Source organism: Rhinolophus ferrumequinum, chromosome 5 (genome assembly GCF_004115265.2).
Source record: "Rhinolophus ferrumequinum isolate MPI-CBG mRhiFer1 chromosome 5, mRhiFer1_v1.p, whole genome shotgun sequence".
NCBI classification, from domain to species: Eukaryota; Metazoa; Chordata; class Mammalia; order Chiroptera; family Rhinolophidae; genus Rhinolophus; species Rhinolophus ferrumequinum.
Window position 1 is genome coordinate 43,464,502 of NC_046288.1, and position 14,495 is coordinate 43,478,996.

Consider the following 14,495-nt stretch of genomic DNA (forward strand, 5'->3'; position numbering starts at 1 on the left):
ATGTATATATGCATATACATATACATACATTTACATACATATATATGTGTACATATATATGTGTGTGTGTGTATATATATATATATAAAATATGGTATGTGTGTTTGTACTTTGCAGGCAATGCTCATTTTGCACAGTCCCATAGGATTATAAAATGACGGTACACCAGCTGAGTTGAAGTTGTGGAAAGTAATATTAATAATCAATGATTAAAATGAAGAATAATTAAGTGGTAAACAATTGTTCCATGACCTTTAATATTTTTTATCTTAACTCTCTGATTCATTTATAAATATACAGGGGAATAAAACATTAGAAAAATGAATATGTACTTAGTATCCTATAATTTAAAACAATGAAAATTAAAGTGTTTTATTTCTTTGTAAAAAACTTACTGAGTACTTTAAACACCCCTGTCTTCTTGTTCTCGTATAACTTCCTATAGGGAGAGAGCATCTTTTCTAAGCCTTAGAAAATTTGTAAATGTGGAGCAGTTTCCACAATGTTATCCTTTGTTCTTTTGATGTCATGACATGTCTTTGACTTTTCTTTGAAATGGAGGTGTTTTTGTGGCACCACTTCCTCTGGGATATCTTCACCTTATTCATCACAACCACTTTTTCCATGTATGTTGAGACCTTCACCTTCAATAAGTTTCTCTGGCTGCACATTAGGAGTCTCTTGAACTGTAGCAGTATCAACATTCCCAGTCAACTATTTCTTCTATAAATAAATTTATGTTTGATACAAATTTTACTTCCAGCATTTTTCACTTTATTTCTTTGCTGCAGTTTCATCTTTTTGGGCCAAATTTCCTTTTCAATTATGCGTTTTTATAAAACATTGTGTGAATTTTTTACTGGGAGACAGGGCAGCAACACAAGTACAGGTTTTGCTCTCTGCATGAACTGACTAACAGATGTGCAATTATCAATCACCAACAGACTTTGAAAGAAGCAATGTGATTGATCATGGATTACAATGGGTTTCTGTTATTTATGCAGTGATTTGTGGCCTAGGAGCTAAGAGCCGTTTATATTTTTTGCAATCACTCGCAGTTTATGTGTTGTGGTCACAGAAATTTCAACTGTGTTGTTAGGGATTGGTGTTATTTAATTATCTGTGGTGACTGAAATTCGTGTATCCTGGAACTATGTTCAGTGAAAACAGCCTGTACTTGAGAGAATATTTCTTATCACTACCCACCAGCCACCCCTTGCTACCCATATGGTAAAAAAATGACTAGCAGAAAAAACCGTTTAACAACTGGTCTACTACGGTCTTTCCTCTCGGCCTCAGTAGTACCTAAGAATTTGACCATTGGCTAAATCACAGACTGTATCCTGAATCAAGATAAATGAAAGTCTTGATAAGGTTGCTTCTTTTAATTGATGAATAATCTGTAGTTGAAAACATGTAGCTACAAAATAGGTGCCAAGTGGCTATGTGACTAGAAAGATATAAAAGCCGAAGGAACGTCAGAACTGATGGCTTTCTTGAGCTGAGGTGGCTCACGTGTAGCCCATCGTTTCTCGCATGGCTTCACAAAACTGTGAGTGGAAAATGTCAGCAGTAATGCCTAGGAGTTACAAGAACTCAACCATGCTGTCGTTGTGCATGTTCTGTTGACTTTCTGGTGCAGGTTAAGAATAGCATATCATGAGTTGAGAGTTTGATTTTAATCCACACTCGGGACTACTATTGCTTATTGGGAAAAGTGTCATTAGAAGACTTTTGAAGGTCATTTTCTTGCCTTTACTGTTGTAGTACTTGGCATTATACACAGAGAACAAATTTTTTTCTGCTTTTGAATTTGACTTGCAATATATAATTTCTGAGGCATTTGATTGAGAACCTTTGTCTATTAAATTGAAGTATATTAATTGAAAATTTGCATATATCACAAAAGGAGAAAAGAAATCATAAAAAATAACAGTGATTCTTATGATAGTTCTTCAATTAGTTAAAATATAGCTTCCAAAAGTATGATACTATAAATGAATAACATTACTTTTTACATGATGTTTATGAAAACAGTGTGCAAACTTCTTCAGCCACAGTGAAATTAGAAAATAGTTTTTAGTCACTTCCAATCTTTCAAACTAGTATTGATAATAGGTTTTGTAATAAAGGATGAAAAGATAAAAGAAAATATGTCGACAAAGTAATTATTCTGTTGTAGAGTGTGTTTGTTAAAATAGCCATGGCTCCTATATATAAAAGTGTGTATTACAAAAATCCTCAACAAAATATTGAATTAAATCCAGAAATGCATAAGAAGAATTTTATATACCATGACCTAGTGGGATTGATTCCAGATATGGAAGTCTTGTTCAGTGTTCAAAAAGTAAAGTAATCCATCACACCCACAGGCTAAAAAAAGACAAATCACATGATCTTATCAACAGATGCAGAAAAAGTATTTGCTAGATGGGCGGGGGGGGGGCGGGTGAAGGGATTGGAGGGCAGTCGGTGACCACAGGATGGCCACGGGGTTTGAAAATTAATCTGGGGAACGTAATTTAGCGGTTACCAGAGGGTAAAGGGGTTGGGGGTGGGAGATGAGGGTAAGGGGGATCAAATATATGGTGATGGAAGGAGAACTGACTCTGGGTGGTGAACACACAATGTAATTTATAGATGATGTGATATAGAATTGCACACCTGAAATCTATGTAATTTTAATAACAATTGTCACCCCAATAAATTAAAAAAAAAAAGTATTTGACAAAATTTATGATAAAAACTTCCAGTAAACTACAAATAAAGGGGATTCCATCAACTTAAAAGAATATTTACAAAAATCCTACAGCTAACATCGTATTTCATGGTGAGAAACTAGAAGCTTTCCGACTAAGACCAGGAACAAGGCAAGGATGCCCTTTTCATCACTCCTTTTCAACATCATACTGGAAGTCCAAGCTAATGCAATAGTATAAGAAAAGGAAATAAAAAGTATACAGATTGGGAAAGAAGAAATAAAACTGTCTTTATTTGCAGATGACATGATAGTCTATGTAGAAAATCCAAAAGAATCAAAACAAAACAACAAACAAAACAAAACAAAACAAACCCTCCTGAAACTAGTAAGTGATTATAAATAAAAGTCAACTATTTTCCTATATATTAACAATCAATAAGATGAATTTGAATTTAAAAACAAAATGCCATTTACATTAGTATCCCAAAAATGAAATTCTTAGGTATAAATTGAACAGAATATATACAAATCTATATAAGGTAAACTACAAAGGTCTGATGAACAAAATCAAAGAACTAAATAAATATAGAGATATTCTGTGTTCATGAATAGGAAGACAACATTGTCAAGATGTCATTTCTTCCCAATTTGATCTATAGTTCAATGCAGTCTCAATCAAAATCCCACCAAGTTATTTTATAGATACACATAAAACAGATTCTAAAGTTTATGTGGCGAGGCAAAAGGCCCAGAATAACCAATACAATATTGAAGAAGAACAAAGTTAGAGAACTGACACTATCTGACTTCAAGACTTAATATAAAGCTAGAGTGTAGTATTGACAAAAGAATAGACAAATGGATCAATGGAACAAGAGCCCCAAAATAGAACCACATACTCATAAATATAGTCAACTGATTTTTGACAAAGTAGCAAAGGCAATACAAATGGAGCAAAGATTGTCCTTTCAACAAATGATGCTGAAACAACTGGACATCCATGTGAAAAAAAAAAAAAGAATCTACATACTGACTTTACACCCTTCACACACACACATACATACATACATACATACATACATACGTAAATAATAAACACCACACGCCTCGAAAGGAATCATAGCCATAAATATAAGATGTAAAACACCTAGAAGATAACAAAGGAGAAAACTTCCATGACCCTGGGAATGTCAATGGCTTTTTATATACAACACAAAGACATAATCCAGGAAAGAAAGAATCAATTAACTGGATTTCATTAAAATTAAAAATTTCTTCTCTGGGAAAGACAATGCCAAAAGAATAATAAAACAAGCTACAGGCTATGAGAAAATGTTTGAAGAACCTACATCTGAAAAGGGATTGTTATCCAAAATATACAAAGAACTCTCAAAACTCAACAATAAGAAAATAAATAACTCAATTATAAAATAGGCAAAAGAGCTGAACAGACACCTCACCAAAGAAGATTTACAGATGGCAAATGAACAAATGAAAAGATTCTCCACATGATATTTCACCAGGGAAATGCAAATTAAAAGAGCAATGAGATACCAGTACACACTTGTTAAAAGGGCCAAAATCCAAACACTAAATGCTGGTGAGGATGTGAAGCAACAGAAACTCTCATTCATTGCAGGTGGGAATGGAAAATGGTACAGCCCCTTTGGAAGAGAGTTAGCAGTACCTTACAAAACAAAGCATATTCTTACCATACGAGCTAGCAGTCGTATTTACCCAAAGGAGCTGAAAACGTATATCCACACAAAAACCTGCACATGGATGTTTATAGCACCTTTATTCATAATTGCCAAAACTTGGAAGAAACCAAGATTTCTTTCAGTAGGTGAATGGATAAATTGTGGCACATCCAGACAATAGATTATTCAGTGCTAGAAAGAAATGAGCTGATAAGCCATGCAAAGACATGGAGGAACCATAAATGTGTATTGCTAAGTGAAAGACGTCAGTTTGAACAGGCAACATGCAATATGATTCCAACTATACTACATTCTGGAAAGGCAAAACTACGGAGAGAGTAAACAGATTAGTGGTTGCCAGGGGCTAGGGGAGGGGGATGAATAGACAGAACAGAGAGGGTTTCTAGAGCATTGAAACTACTCTGTATGATACCATCATGATGGATACATGTCATTATACATTTGTCCAAACCTATATAACGTATAACACCAAGAATGAACCCTAACATACACTATGATTCTGGGTGATAATGATGTGTCAATGTAGGTTCATCAATTGTAACAAATATACTACTCTGGTAGGGGGGTATTTATTCATAGGGGAGGCTGTGCAAGTTTGGGGACAGGGGGTACATGGGAAAACTCTGTACGTTCCTCTCAATTTTGCTGTGAATCTAAAACTGCTCTAAATAATGTGTTTAATCTTTTTACAGTATGCTTTATTACTCATGTTGTTAATTATGACATTCTCACAAAAACTCTGCAAGGCAGTTGCATTAATCAAAATTGTGTTTTTACAAACGAGGAAAGTGACATTCAGAGATGTTAAGTAACTTCCCCAGTATCTTAAAGGTAATAAGTAGTGTTGGTTGTACTAGAATTTAGGTTTGTCTGACATAAAGTAGAAAGTTTATGTTCTTTCTACTTTACCAGGAGTCAGCAAATGACTGCCTATGGGCTAAATCAACTCACCACCTGTTTGGTAAGATTAAGTCTTGTTGGAACACAGTCACGCTAATTATTCTCCGTGGCTTCTTTCACTCTATAGCAGCCGATGAAACAAAGATATCGTGGTCTAAAATATTTATTATCTAGCCCTTTATAGAAAAAGGTTGCCAACAACTGAACTATACCATTGTGTATTCCTATGGTCATTTCTCATCCTAAATCCTGTGTTTGAGTTCAACTTTTACTTAGACATTATAACATAACTAATAAACAATTTATACAACATACTATATTTTATGTAATAACCTCAGAGTCAATGACAGAATAAATTTTGAAAATAAAATTTTATTTGTCCAAACTCATTCTTGACAAGGAAAACAAATAAGTATTCCAGATGATAAAAATCTGTTTATTACCTGGAAAAGAACAATGTAGTAATTTAATATTTAGTAGTTTCTGGACTCACTACAAACCAACTGAGTGAATGTTATCATTATAAAAGAATCTTTATAGTTACTAAGTTATAAAGTAACTGAACTCAAAGAATAGTTGCAAACATGTACTTGCACAACTTGGAAAACTGGAGACAAATATAAAGATACTAACTATCTTCATGTCACTGATTCAGCATTCCAAATTCCTTCTAAAAATTCACACTTCACACACACACACACACACACACACACAAAACAAACTTAAAATTAACTCATCGATTTTTTTTCTCTTGTAACATTTTAATTCAATGATTTTCTGAAAAATATGTGTTCAGATCTAGAAAGTAATTTAACTGAAGATTTGTGGTAAGATCAACCCACATTGAAGAGTTTATGAACAGTGAGAAAATAAATATGAGAGGCATTCATAAAAATCATTCTAAGTATAACTTTTCTCCAGCCCATCTCTGTTAGAGAGACAGTGTAGGTTTCTGTCACCCCACAGATAGGCATGGCACCCAATATGTTCATCCTTCACCTTTCTGCTCATTCTGTGGCTACTGCTGCTACCGGCCAGGGCCACCAGAGAATATGGAAAAACTCAGGAGGGGAGAGGAGAGGCAGAATGGGCTGTGACTGAGTGTGTGTGTGTCCCTGTGGATAACTGTGTATATATGTGTATTCCTTCCCCCAAAGAATTTAAAGTTTGTAAAATAACACGCAACCTAAAATAGTTCAAGATAAGAAAAAGAGAGTCAGGGTCCGCATGAATACTCCAAGGTGGGAATTTAGGAACAGGTAGAAATGATAAGCAACAACCTCATTATTTATTATATGTATCAGTGGATAAATGAACTATATAAATGTTTCTGAGATATTAGTAGCAGCCCTCAAGCAGTCCTTTGAGCTTAGTTTCTAGCTTGCCAAATGGTCACAGGAATAACTCCCCCAAAGGTGGTTCTGTCCTTTCCTTTTCCGGGCCATAGTGGGTCTCTTTTTAGGTATCCCATGGCCATTTCAAGGTCTTATTAAAAAAAAAAAAAAAAGAATACCCTAAAATTAGCAAATATTATTCAGGATAATAAAAGAAGTCAAGGACCCATGAATGATTTTGATTCTTAAAAATATTGATTATTTTTTAAAAGACTGATTTAAAAAAAATCCTCTGAAATATAGTCATTTATGCATGGAAACATTTTTAAAAAGAAACAAAAAAAGTCCTAAATTTTATTGAGAAATTCAATAATCTGGAAAAATAAAAGATTAGACCCACTTTTTGCTATTAGCTCAAACATACACAGTCACATATCTCTGACTCAGTCTATCCTTTTGACAAGTGATGAAGAAAAAATGAATCAAGTGAGAAATACTACCATTGAGAGCATCAATTATCCTAACCCATCAGTCATAAATAAATACCAAAATGGCATTTGGGGCTTACCTACCTACATAGAGAACACCCTCTTTTGTCTTTCCTGCTGCTTCTGCCACACCCTGTTTGGTTTTCTCTGCAGCAGCCACGACTCCCTCCTTGGCCTTTGAAAGTCCTTTCATGAATACATCCATGGCTAAGGAATTCCTTTACACCACACTGGAGAACACAAAATGCACTTTGAATGAGAACTTTTGGGTAAAACAAAACAAAACTATAACCACCCAAAGTAAAATCCCCTGAAAGGTCAGTAAAACTCCCCAAAGGGTGAGACTCTTTTAAATGTACCCTTAGATAATGAAGTCTTTTTTTTTTTTCTTTTTTCTTTCAGCTTTTCCATAACAAATTTAGCACCCCTATCCATCTGGGCTAGTAAAAGTCTAGCCGCCTAAACATGGTTTAGGATGAATCATCTCAGCTGTTCTTGCTGCATTTCCAAAGTGGAGGTGCATGAAAAGATGGACCCCTCTTTCAACTTCCCAGGGTCCAAACGGTGGCAGTATAAAGTTAGAAGTACGTTTAGAAGATAGATCACAGGGAAAGAAAGGGAGCTGGGGGCATGGGGTCAAGGACACTTAAAATGAATCCAAGAAGAGGGCTAATAGGTTGACCAGGGAGAGCGGGGAAGAGACCTACTCACCCTGGGTGTGGCTGAACCTCAGGCCCTCTGAGAGCCCACCCGCGGTCGCTCTAATCCACAGGACCATCCACCCCCGCCCTCAGCTATCTACACGGAGCAGGCGCCTGTTCACACCCGCCGGCAGCCGAGAGACTCTCGCCCGACACCGGAGGGGGTGTTCTCTGCGCGCGCGTAAACCTACTCCCTGCCTCGCACCTGTTAACCCCTTACCACCTGTTGACTTGTCCGATCTGCACTTCCATTTAATTATTTGCCAAACACAGGTAGTTGTTTACTGTACTGAGAGAACCGTGAGGGCGTGCTGGGGTGTTAAAAGATAAGAGAGAAATAAAGTTGGATGCTCACGCTCCATCCAACATCCTTGCGTTTCCCAAAGGAAAAGCGATTCCCTGAGAAGCCTGACCTCTCAGCTTCTGAGGACAAGACGAGGGAAGTATGTAAAGCTGGAGGAAAGCCTGGTCACTCACTTACTTTCTTCAAGCGACCAAAGGGACATACCCATCTCCTAAATTAGATAGAACGGGTCCTCTCTGCCTGCAGCACCAACCCCCTTGCCAGGCGTCCTCTCCTTGCCAATGACTCCTCTCCCACCAGGTGTTCTCCAGGCTTTCCAAAGCTGCCCATTCAGATCCACAGGTACTTATCCGAGTCCCTCTGTTCCTCAGAATTACGATACCACCCCACACCCCGTAAAAAAAATTTAAACAATTCCCAAATATTATTTAAATGGAAAAAGGGTGGGTAAGGAGCGCACGGGAAGGGGCGAAGCGGCACCAGAAGAAGGATGGTCCCCAGAGGAGGCCGCTGTCAGCACAACCCAGCGATAAGAGGCCAGGGGCATGGGAGGCAACCCACGAACCTGTCGTCGAATAGCCACTCCCCGTACCCCGCACAAGAGGATCCCAGAGAAAGAGATAGAGGGATGGAAAGGAAGGCGGGGAGAAGGCACGAAGGATGCTAAAGGCAAGGCTGGGCCCCCAGGTCGGCGCTGAAACCAGCACACACCTCACCCGCGTCCCCGCGCTCGCTCGGTCACTCGCCCCCTTTCTCGGGTCCGTTCGTGTCGTCGCGGTCTTTCTCCTCTTTTTCCTCCTCCTCCTCTTCTGCTCAACGCCCCCGCAGCTGATTTGTCAGCGCCTCTCCCCGCCCCTCTCCTGCCTCTCGCTGCTTTCCGCGCTGCCTGCACTTCACTCCTCTTCTGGATGGGGAGGAGATGGGGTGGGGGCGGGGGGAATGCTGTACCTTCAGCTCCTGCCGCCCGCCTGGTCCTGGGAGGCGGGAAGGTGGGGGTGTTCTGAGCTTCACCTCAAGTTCAGAGTCACAGGGACTCTTGGGGCGATCCGGAGCCGTTAAGCTTGGCTGACATCTCTCTACCTCTTTCCCTCCCCTGTCTCTGCCTTTCCTTCTGGATCCTCACGGGGACCCCCAGGTCAGAACCTACCTGGGGGCGTGGGGGTCTGAGGGATCAACCACCAAAGATAGAGCCAAGCTCTTGGGGAGCTGCTGAAGGAGACAGCTCAAGATTGCTCACATTGGCACCGCCAAGAGCACGTTTCCCTCGGATCGCTGAAATTTGATTAATGAGCGTAGGACCCAACGTTAAGGGTGCTTTTGCTTAAATATCCGCTATTTTCGTTTGCTCTGAACCTTGCCTGTACCCGAAAGGGCCCTGCGGGTAGAGAGGAGACAAATAAGGAAGAGTTACAGGTTGAGGAGGCAGGAGAAGGCTTGTCAAATCCTCTTCCCACTCCACTATCACCATTTTCTTTTCCACCAATCAGGGGCTGCCAGACGCAGGTTTTCCCATCAGCTGAACAAGGAATAAATATTCCTTAGCCGTCGAAACCAAGTGGTCGTAAGGCTTTTAGACATCGAAATGGAATTTACTTTGAAGACTCAAGTGCCTGGTGCAGGAGACAAACCTAGCGTGGTTTATGCTCCTGAACCATTACATCCAATTTCGTCTTCGATCTCTTCTGAAACCGCGATTTTACACACCACTCACCTTTCTGACACCTGATTCACGCTGTCCTCGGAGCTGACACCCCCCCTCTCCCAACACACACACACACACACACGGAGACACACAAACACGCGACAAACCCGCGCAGGCTTCAAGACAATTATTGCATTGCTCAATACATTTTCACCTCTTTCAGAGCTGGAGGGAAAAAGCTGTTCCCGGATCACACCGAATGGAGATCCAAGCTCCTCCTAACAGAATGTCTTTGCTTTTTTTTTGCCTGGTTGGGAGGGTGATTTTTAGCACTGGAAGGGAAAAATAAGTCTTTGCGATGCGTTTTTATTTATTTATTTATTTATTTTGTGGGGGTGTGTTCTTTCACCCTTGCACTCACTTGTGTTTGAAATCTGAGTAAAATGCAATTTAAATCTACAAAACAACCATTTGAAACCGAAAGGGACAGGAAGCAAGTATACATTATTGATTAAACAATTCCTTGCATCACTGGTCTACCCTTTTTAAAAGTAGCCTTTCCAAAACTCTCCTGTTGTTTCCTTGGGGTCAGAGAAAAGAAGGTTAAACTTGAAAATTGGTTTGTTGTCTGGCTTTGAGACTTTCTACAAGTTTTGTCCTCTTTCAGTTTTCTTGTAAATGAGGAGTTAACCCAAATAACACTTCTCTTTTTGACCTTTTATTATGGAAAATGTTTAAACATATACAAAAGTAGAGAAAATAAAAGACTCTCTTGTGAATAGCACCCAACTTCCACCATTTTTCAATTTATGGCTAATCATCTGTATGCCTGTCCACTTTCCAATTTTTATCACTTCTCCTTCTGCATTTTTTACTAAATTCCAAGAATTACATATGTCTGTTTCATCTGTAAATATTTCACCATGCATCCATGACAGATAAGAACTAAAAATGGATAACAATAATGTTCAGATGGTCTTTTTTTAACTGAAGTATAATTTATAGACAGTGAAATGCTCAAATCTTAAGGTCTTCAAATTAGTTTTGAAAAACATATGCATTCATGTAGCTCACACCATTTTGAAGACAGAACAGTTTCACAACCCCAGAAAGTTCCTTCCTGTCCTTCTTAGTTGTACATATTCAAGAATTTCAAAAATGGAATCCTACAGTATGAAGTTGTTTTTTATATCTGGCTCCTTTCACTCAGCATAATGTGTGAAGTTCATTCATGTTGTCGCATATATCAGTAGTTTGTTTCTTTTTATTGCTCTTGATTATTATTTTTTTTTTATTACTGACAATGATAAATGTTTTCCACTGTGACCCATCACAGCTAGGTCCCTTGATAGACTGTTATGACAATTATTTAATATATTATTTCATATGACATATTTATAGTTTAACAGGAACCTCTGAAGGGGAGAAAATGACTGATATTTTCGGCCCCACTGCAGACCAATGAGAGAATTATTTTGAGCAGTCGTTACTTTTTTGTCTTTGTTATAGGACAGCATGATTCCAAACCTTTAAATTGTACTTGGCAAAGGACTGATGTACTATATTATTTAATCATAACAAGTGGGTTAGTTAAGTTTCATTATGTATGTTTTATAGACGGAATCTGAAGCTAAAAAATTTTCAGTAACAGAACTAGATTATCTAGTTCTTGAGTAGCAGAGCTGAGATAATCTAGCAGGAACTGTTCCAGAAGGCACATTTGTCTCCAGAATTAGCATTTACTCTCTGGAACCTTACAGATGGGTTATGTTATCAAATGGGAGGGAAAAGGTGAGATCCAACTGTGTTAGAAATAACCTTTAAATTTGGATGTGACAATGGAAATCCAGGAGAATTTATGTTATTATAAAACAGTGCCTTCATATTTGACATTTTGCCTTTTCTATATTGGTCATTTTCAGCAGGGGGAGATGATTCCTCACAACCCCCACACGCACAAAAATGCAAAACAATTTTTTTGTCATTTTAAATTACAAGTTTATGTTTCACTCCTCTTTTCGCCCCTTAAAGTGCCTTGAACATAGTAAGCAATCAATAAACTTTTAATTACTAATAATATTAATAGTGACATTATTTATGTTCTACCTGTAGTCTCTTAGCTCTGTATTCGTAAAGCGGCAGAACTACTCAAGAACAAAGAAGGGAACTGACTGCTACTAAAGATTTTTTTCATCATTGATTGATAGCATGGCCTTGAGTAAAATTTTAACTCTCTGAATATAACTTTGAAAATAATCTTATTGAATGGCCTGTACCTCATAAGGGATATAGAAGAATGATCTATTGGGAAATATTACTAATGTGTACGTCTTGTTAGTGTACATCATACATGATTGGCTTTCTCTTTGACAAATGAATTCTAAATATTTTGCTACTCTTATATAGGATTGTTGTATTTGAGTTTAATACAGTAAATTAGTTACAGATTAACATTCTATGAAATGCATAGTTAACCTAAACTCTCTTTGTCTTCTCATTAAACACGGATTTTTAGGTGTGCCATGTAGTAAGCTTGTGCTGCAATGAAATGATGTGAAAAATGAGGAATCTGACCGAGTGATTAAAGAGATTTTAATCTGTTTCTTATCTTCTCTTTGCACCTTCCTCTCATGTTATGCAAATGTATGAAAAATATGAGGTAGTGAGATCTTGGTTGGCTCCCTTGTAATTTCCTAGTAGGCATAGAGGGGAAAGCCTAATGCATATAGTTGGGATGGCATTGTGTATGATTTTGGAAAGAGGCTGAGCTTGAAACAGGGCAATAGGGTTACTCGAAAGAGATATAAAGAGCAATGAAGAGGGAGTATAGCATTCAAAGAAGATTCTCTAGTTTGACACCAGGGGCAACTTCATGTTGTTGTTACAGTACTGTTGGCAGCACAAAATAATGGACATTTATTCTAGCATAATATGGTTTATCATATTTATTAATATGATAATATTAATATATCCTCAACAATGTAGAAATTGTGACCACAGGAAAGTGCCATGCAAAGTATGTAAAATTAAATTGTATATCATTTTAAATATCCCTGTGCTTTTTGTGGTACTAAAGCTATGAGGACATGCAAGAATCCAAGTTAAAATCTTCAAAGTCAGACAGAAGAGATATTTAAATATTTTAGGATCGAAAAAGTAGAGATAAGTATTAGAAGGAGAAATATATTTATGAGTTCAAGAAACGCACTACAACCTGGTGAACATGGTTGACTTCTAAGAGTGGAGAAACTGCATACAAGTTAAACTTGGTATCACTAATCCAGAGCAAGTATCTAACCTCTCTAAATCTCTAATTTTCTTATTGACAAAATGAGGATGACATTTTACTTGTGTGATTGTTGTAAAGAATAAATAATATAGTTTTAGTAAAGAACAAAGCACAGTGGAATCTGTCGATACAAGTAGTTATTATCTAGCCCCCCATGTTTTAGGGTGCCTTAAGAAATACTTTTTTCATTGTAGTAGTTTTCAACATTTTCCCATCCCCCCCCCAACCTCCCATCTCACCCTAAACACACTTAAGTTCTCTAATGCCTCCTCATCAATAACTTTGGCTTACTATGGTATTAGGTAAAACATTTCCCACCATGGATGGAAGTTGTGAGGAGATAGTATGGGGGGATTCAAGGAGCATTGATAGGAGTCGTTAATATAAAATCTGCCCAAAATCTCTTTTTTCACCCTAATATGTGGTGTGGGGACAGAGCCCCAAAAAGCAGTTTCCAGGCTCTCGGTCTCACATAGAAAGGTGGTGGCTCAGGTAGTAAATGGCCATCGACTGTGATCAAATGGCCAGCAGCTGTGGCTAGTTGGTCGTCAGCTGTAACCAGTGAGCCATTAGCTATGAATATAACTGCGGTGGCTAGTCTAGCAAAAAAAAGAAAAAAAAGGGGGAGCTAGCAAGAAGATGGTGGCTGAGTCTGCAAGCGGCACAGTGAGGGTTGAGAATTGTGTTGCTCCTGGTTCCTGTGTCTCCAACCCAGCCGCCAGTGAGAGTATAGTGGTGTGACTCCCCTACCTATGGCTCCGTGGGTGTTCCTGTTTGGCCTCACCATGTCCTGCGTTCTTGTGTGGGGAGTGGGACCAGAGACCCCGCCTGACACCCCGCACGACACTTGGCGTAGTCGGCAGGATCCCCTGCACTACATGTGGATTACAGTAACATCATTCACAGCAGATCACATCAGTAGCCCGAAGAAATATAGTGACAGTGGTAGAATTAATATTCTCTATCTTTATTGACAGTTTTATATTCTTGGAGCCTGGTTTCTTTAAAGGCGCAGTGTAAGAGCTCTGTATAAATTCTGTTGATTTGCCGAGGGAGCAAAATAAAATGATGTAACAAATGGTGTTCCAAGTTTGCCAGACTTGTGACAGCAGCTCTAAAAAGGCTTCAGAATGAATATCCAATTCAGAGATAAACTCAGCCTCTAATGTTCCAGGTGAGTGAAGAACGGACAGACTGATAAGACAATGACAGATCTACTTCTGCGTCTCAACTGCATTTGTGTTCAGAAAGGCAGAAAATAAATGGATAAAAAAACATTTCAGGGGAATTTATAATGATTTGCGCAGTGTTTTGGACCGAAATAATGCCTTTGCCAAGAGAGAAATCATAGGAAACTAATAAAAGGAGCATGTTCCATATAATATCAAAATTATCCAGGCGTCTAATATATTTTC

At 38.2% G+C, this 14,495-nt stretch overlaps 2 protein-coding genes across 7 annotated transcripts in view; one reads left to right on the plus strand and one right to left on the minus strand.

Annotated features, from left to right (window-relative positions):
* SNCA (synuclein alpha) overlaps positions 1-10,079 on the minus strand; it is a 121,126-nt gene extending 111,047 nt beyond the window's left edge. Inside the window, exons 1-3 of one of the 5 annotated variants that reach the window (XM_033105808.1) lie at positions 10,006-10,078; positions 8,861-9,524; positions 7,229-7,374 (exon numbers count right to left, since the gene is read on the minus strand). In XM_033105808.1, the coding sequence (XP_032961699.1) occupies positions 7,229-7,349 (121 nt within the window). In that variant the 5' untranslated portion in view covers positions 7,350-7,374; positions 8,861-9,524; positions 10,006-10,078. The other 4 variants (XM_033105804.1, XM_033105803.1, XM_033105806.1 and 1 more) reach the window with 4 other exon arrangements.
* The window catches only part of MMRN1 (multimerin 1), a 163,954-nt gene that overhangs the window by 40,411 nt on the left and 109,048 nt on the right, over positions 1-14,495 (plus strand). The window lies entirely within an intron of this gene.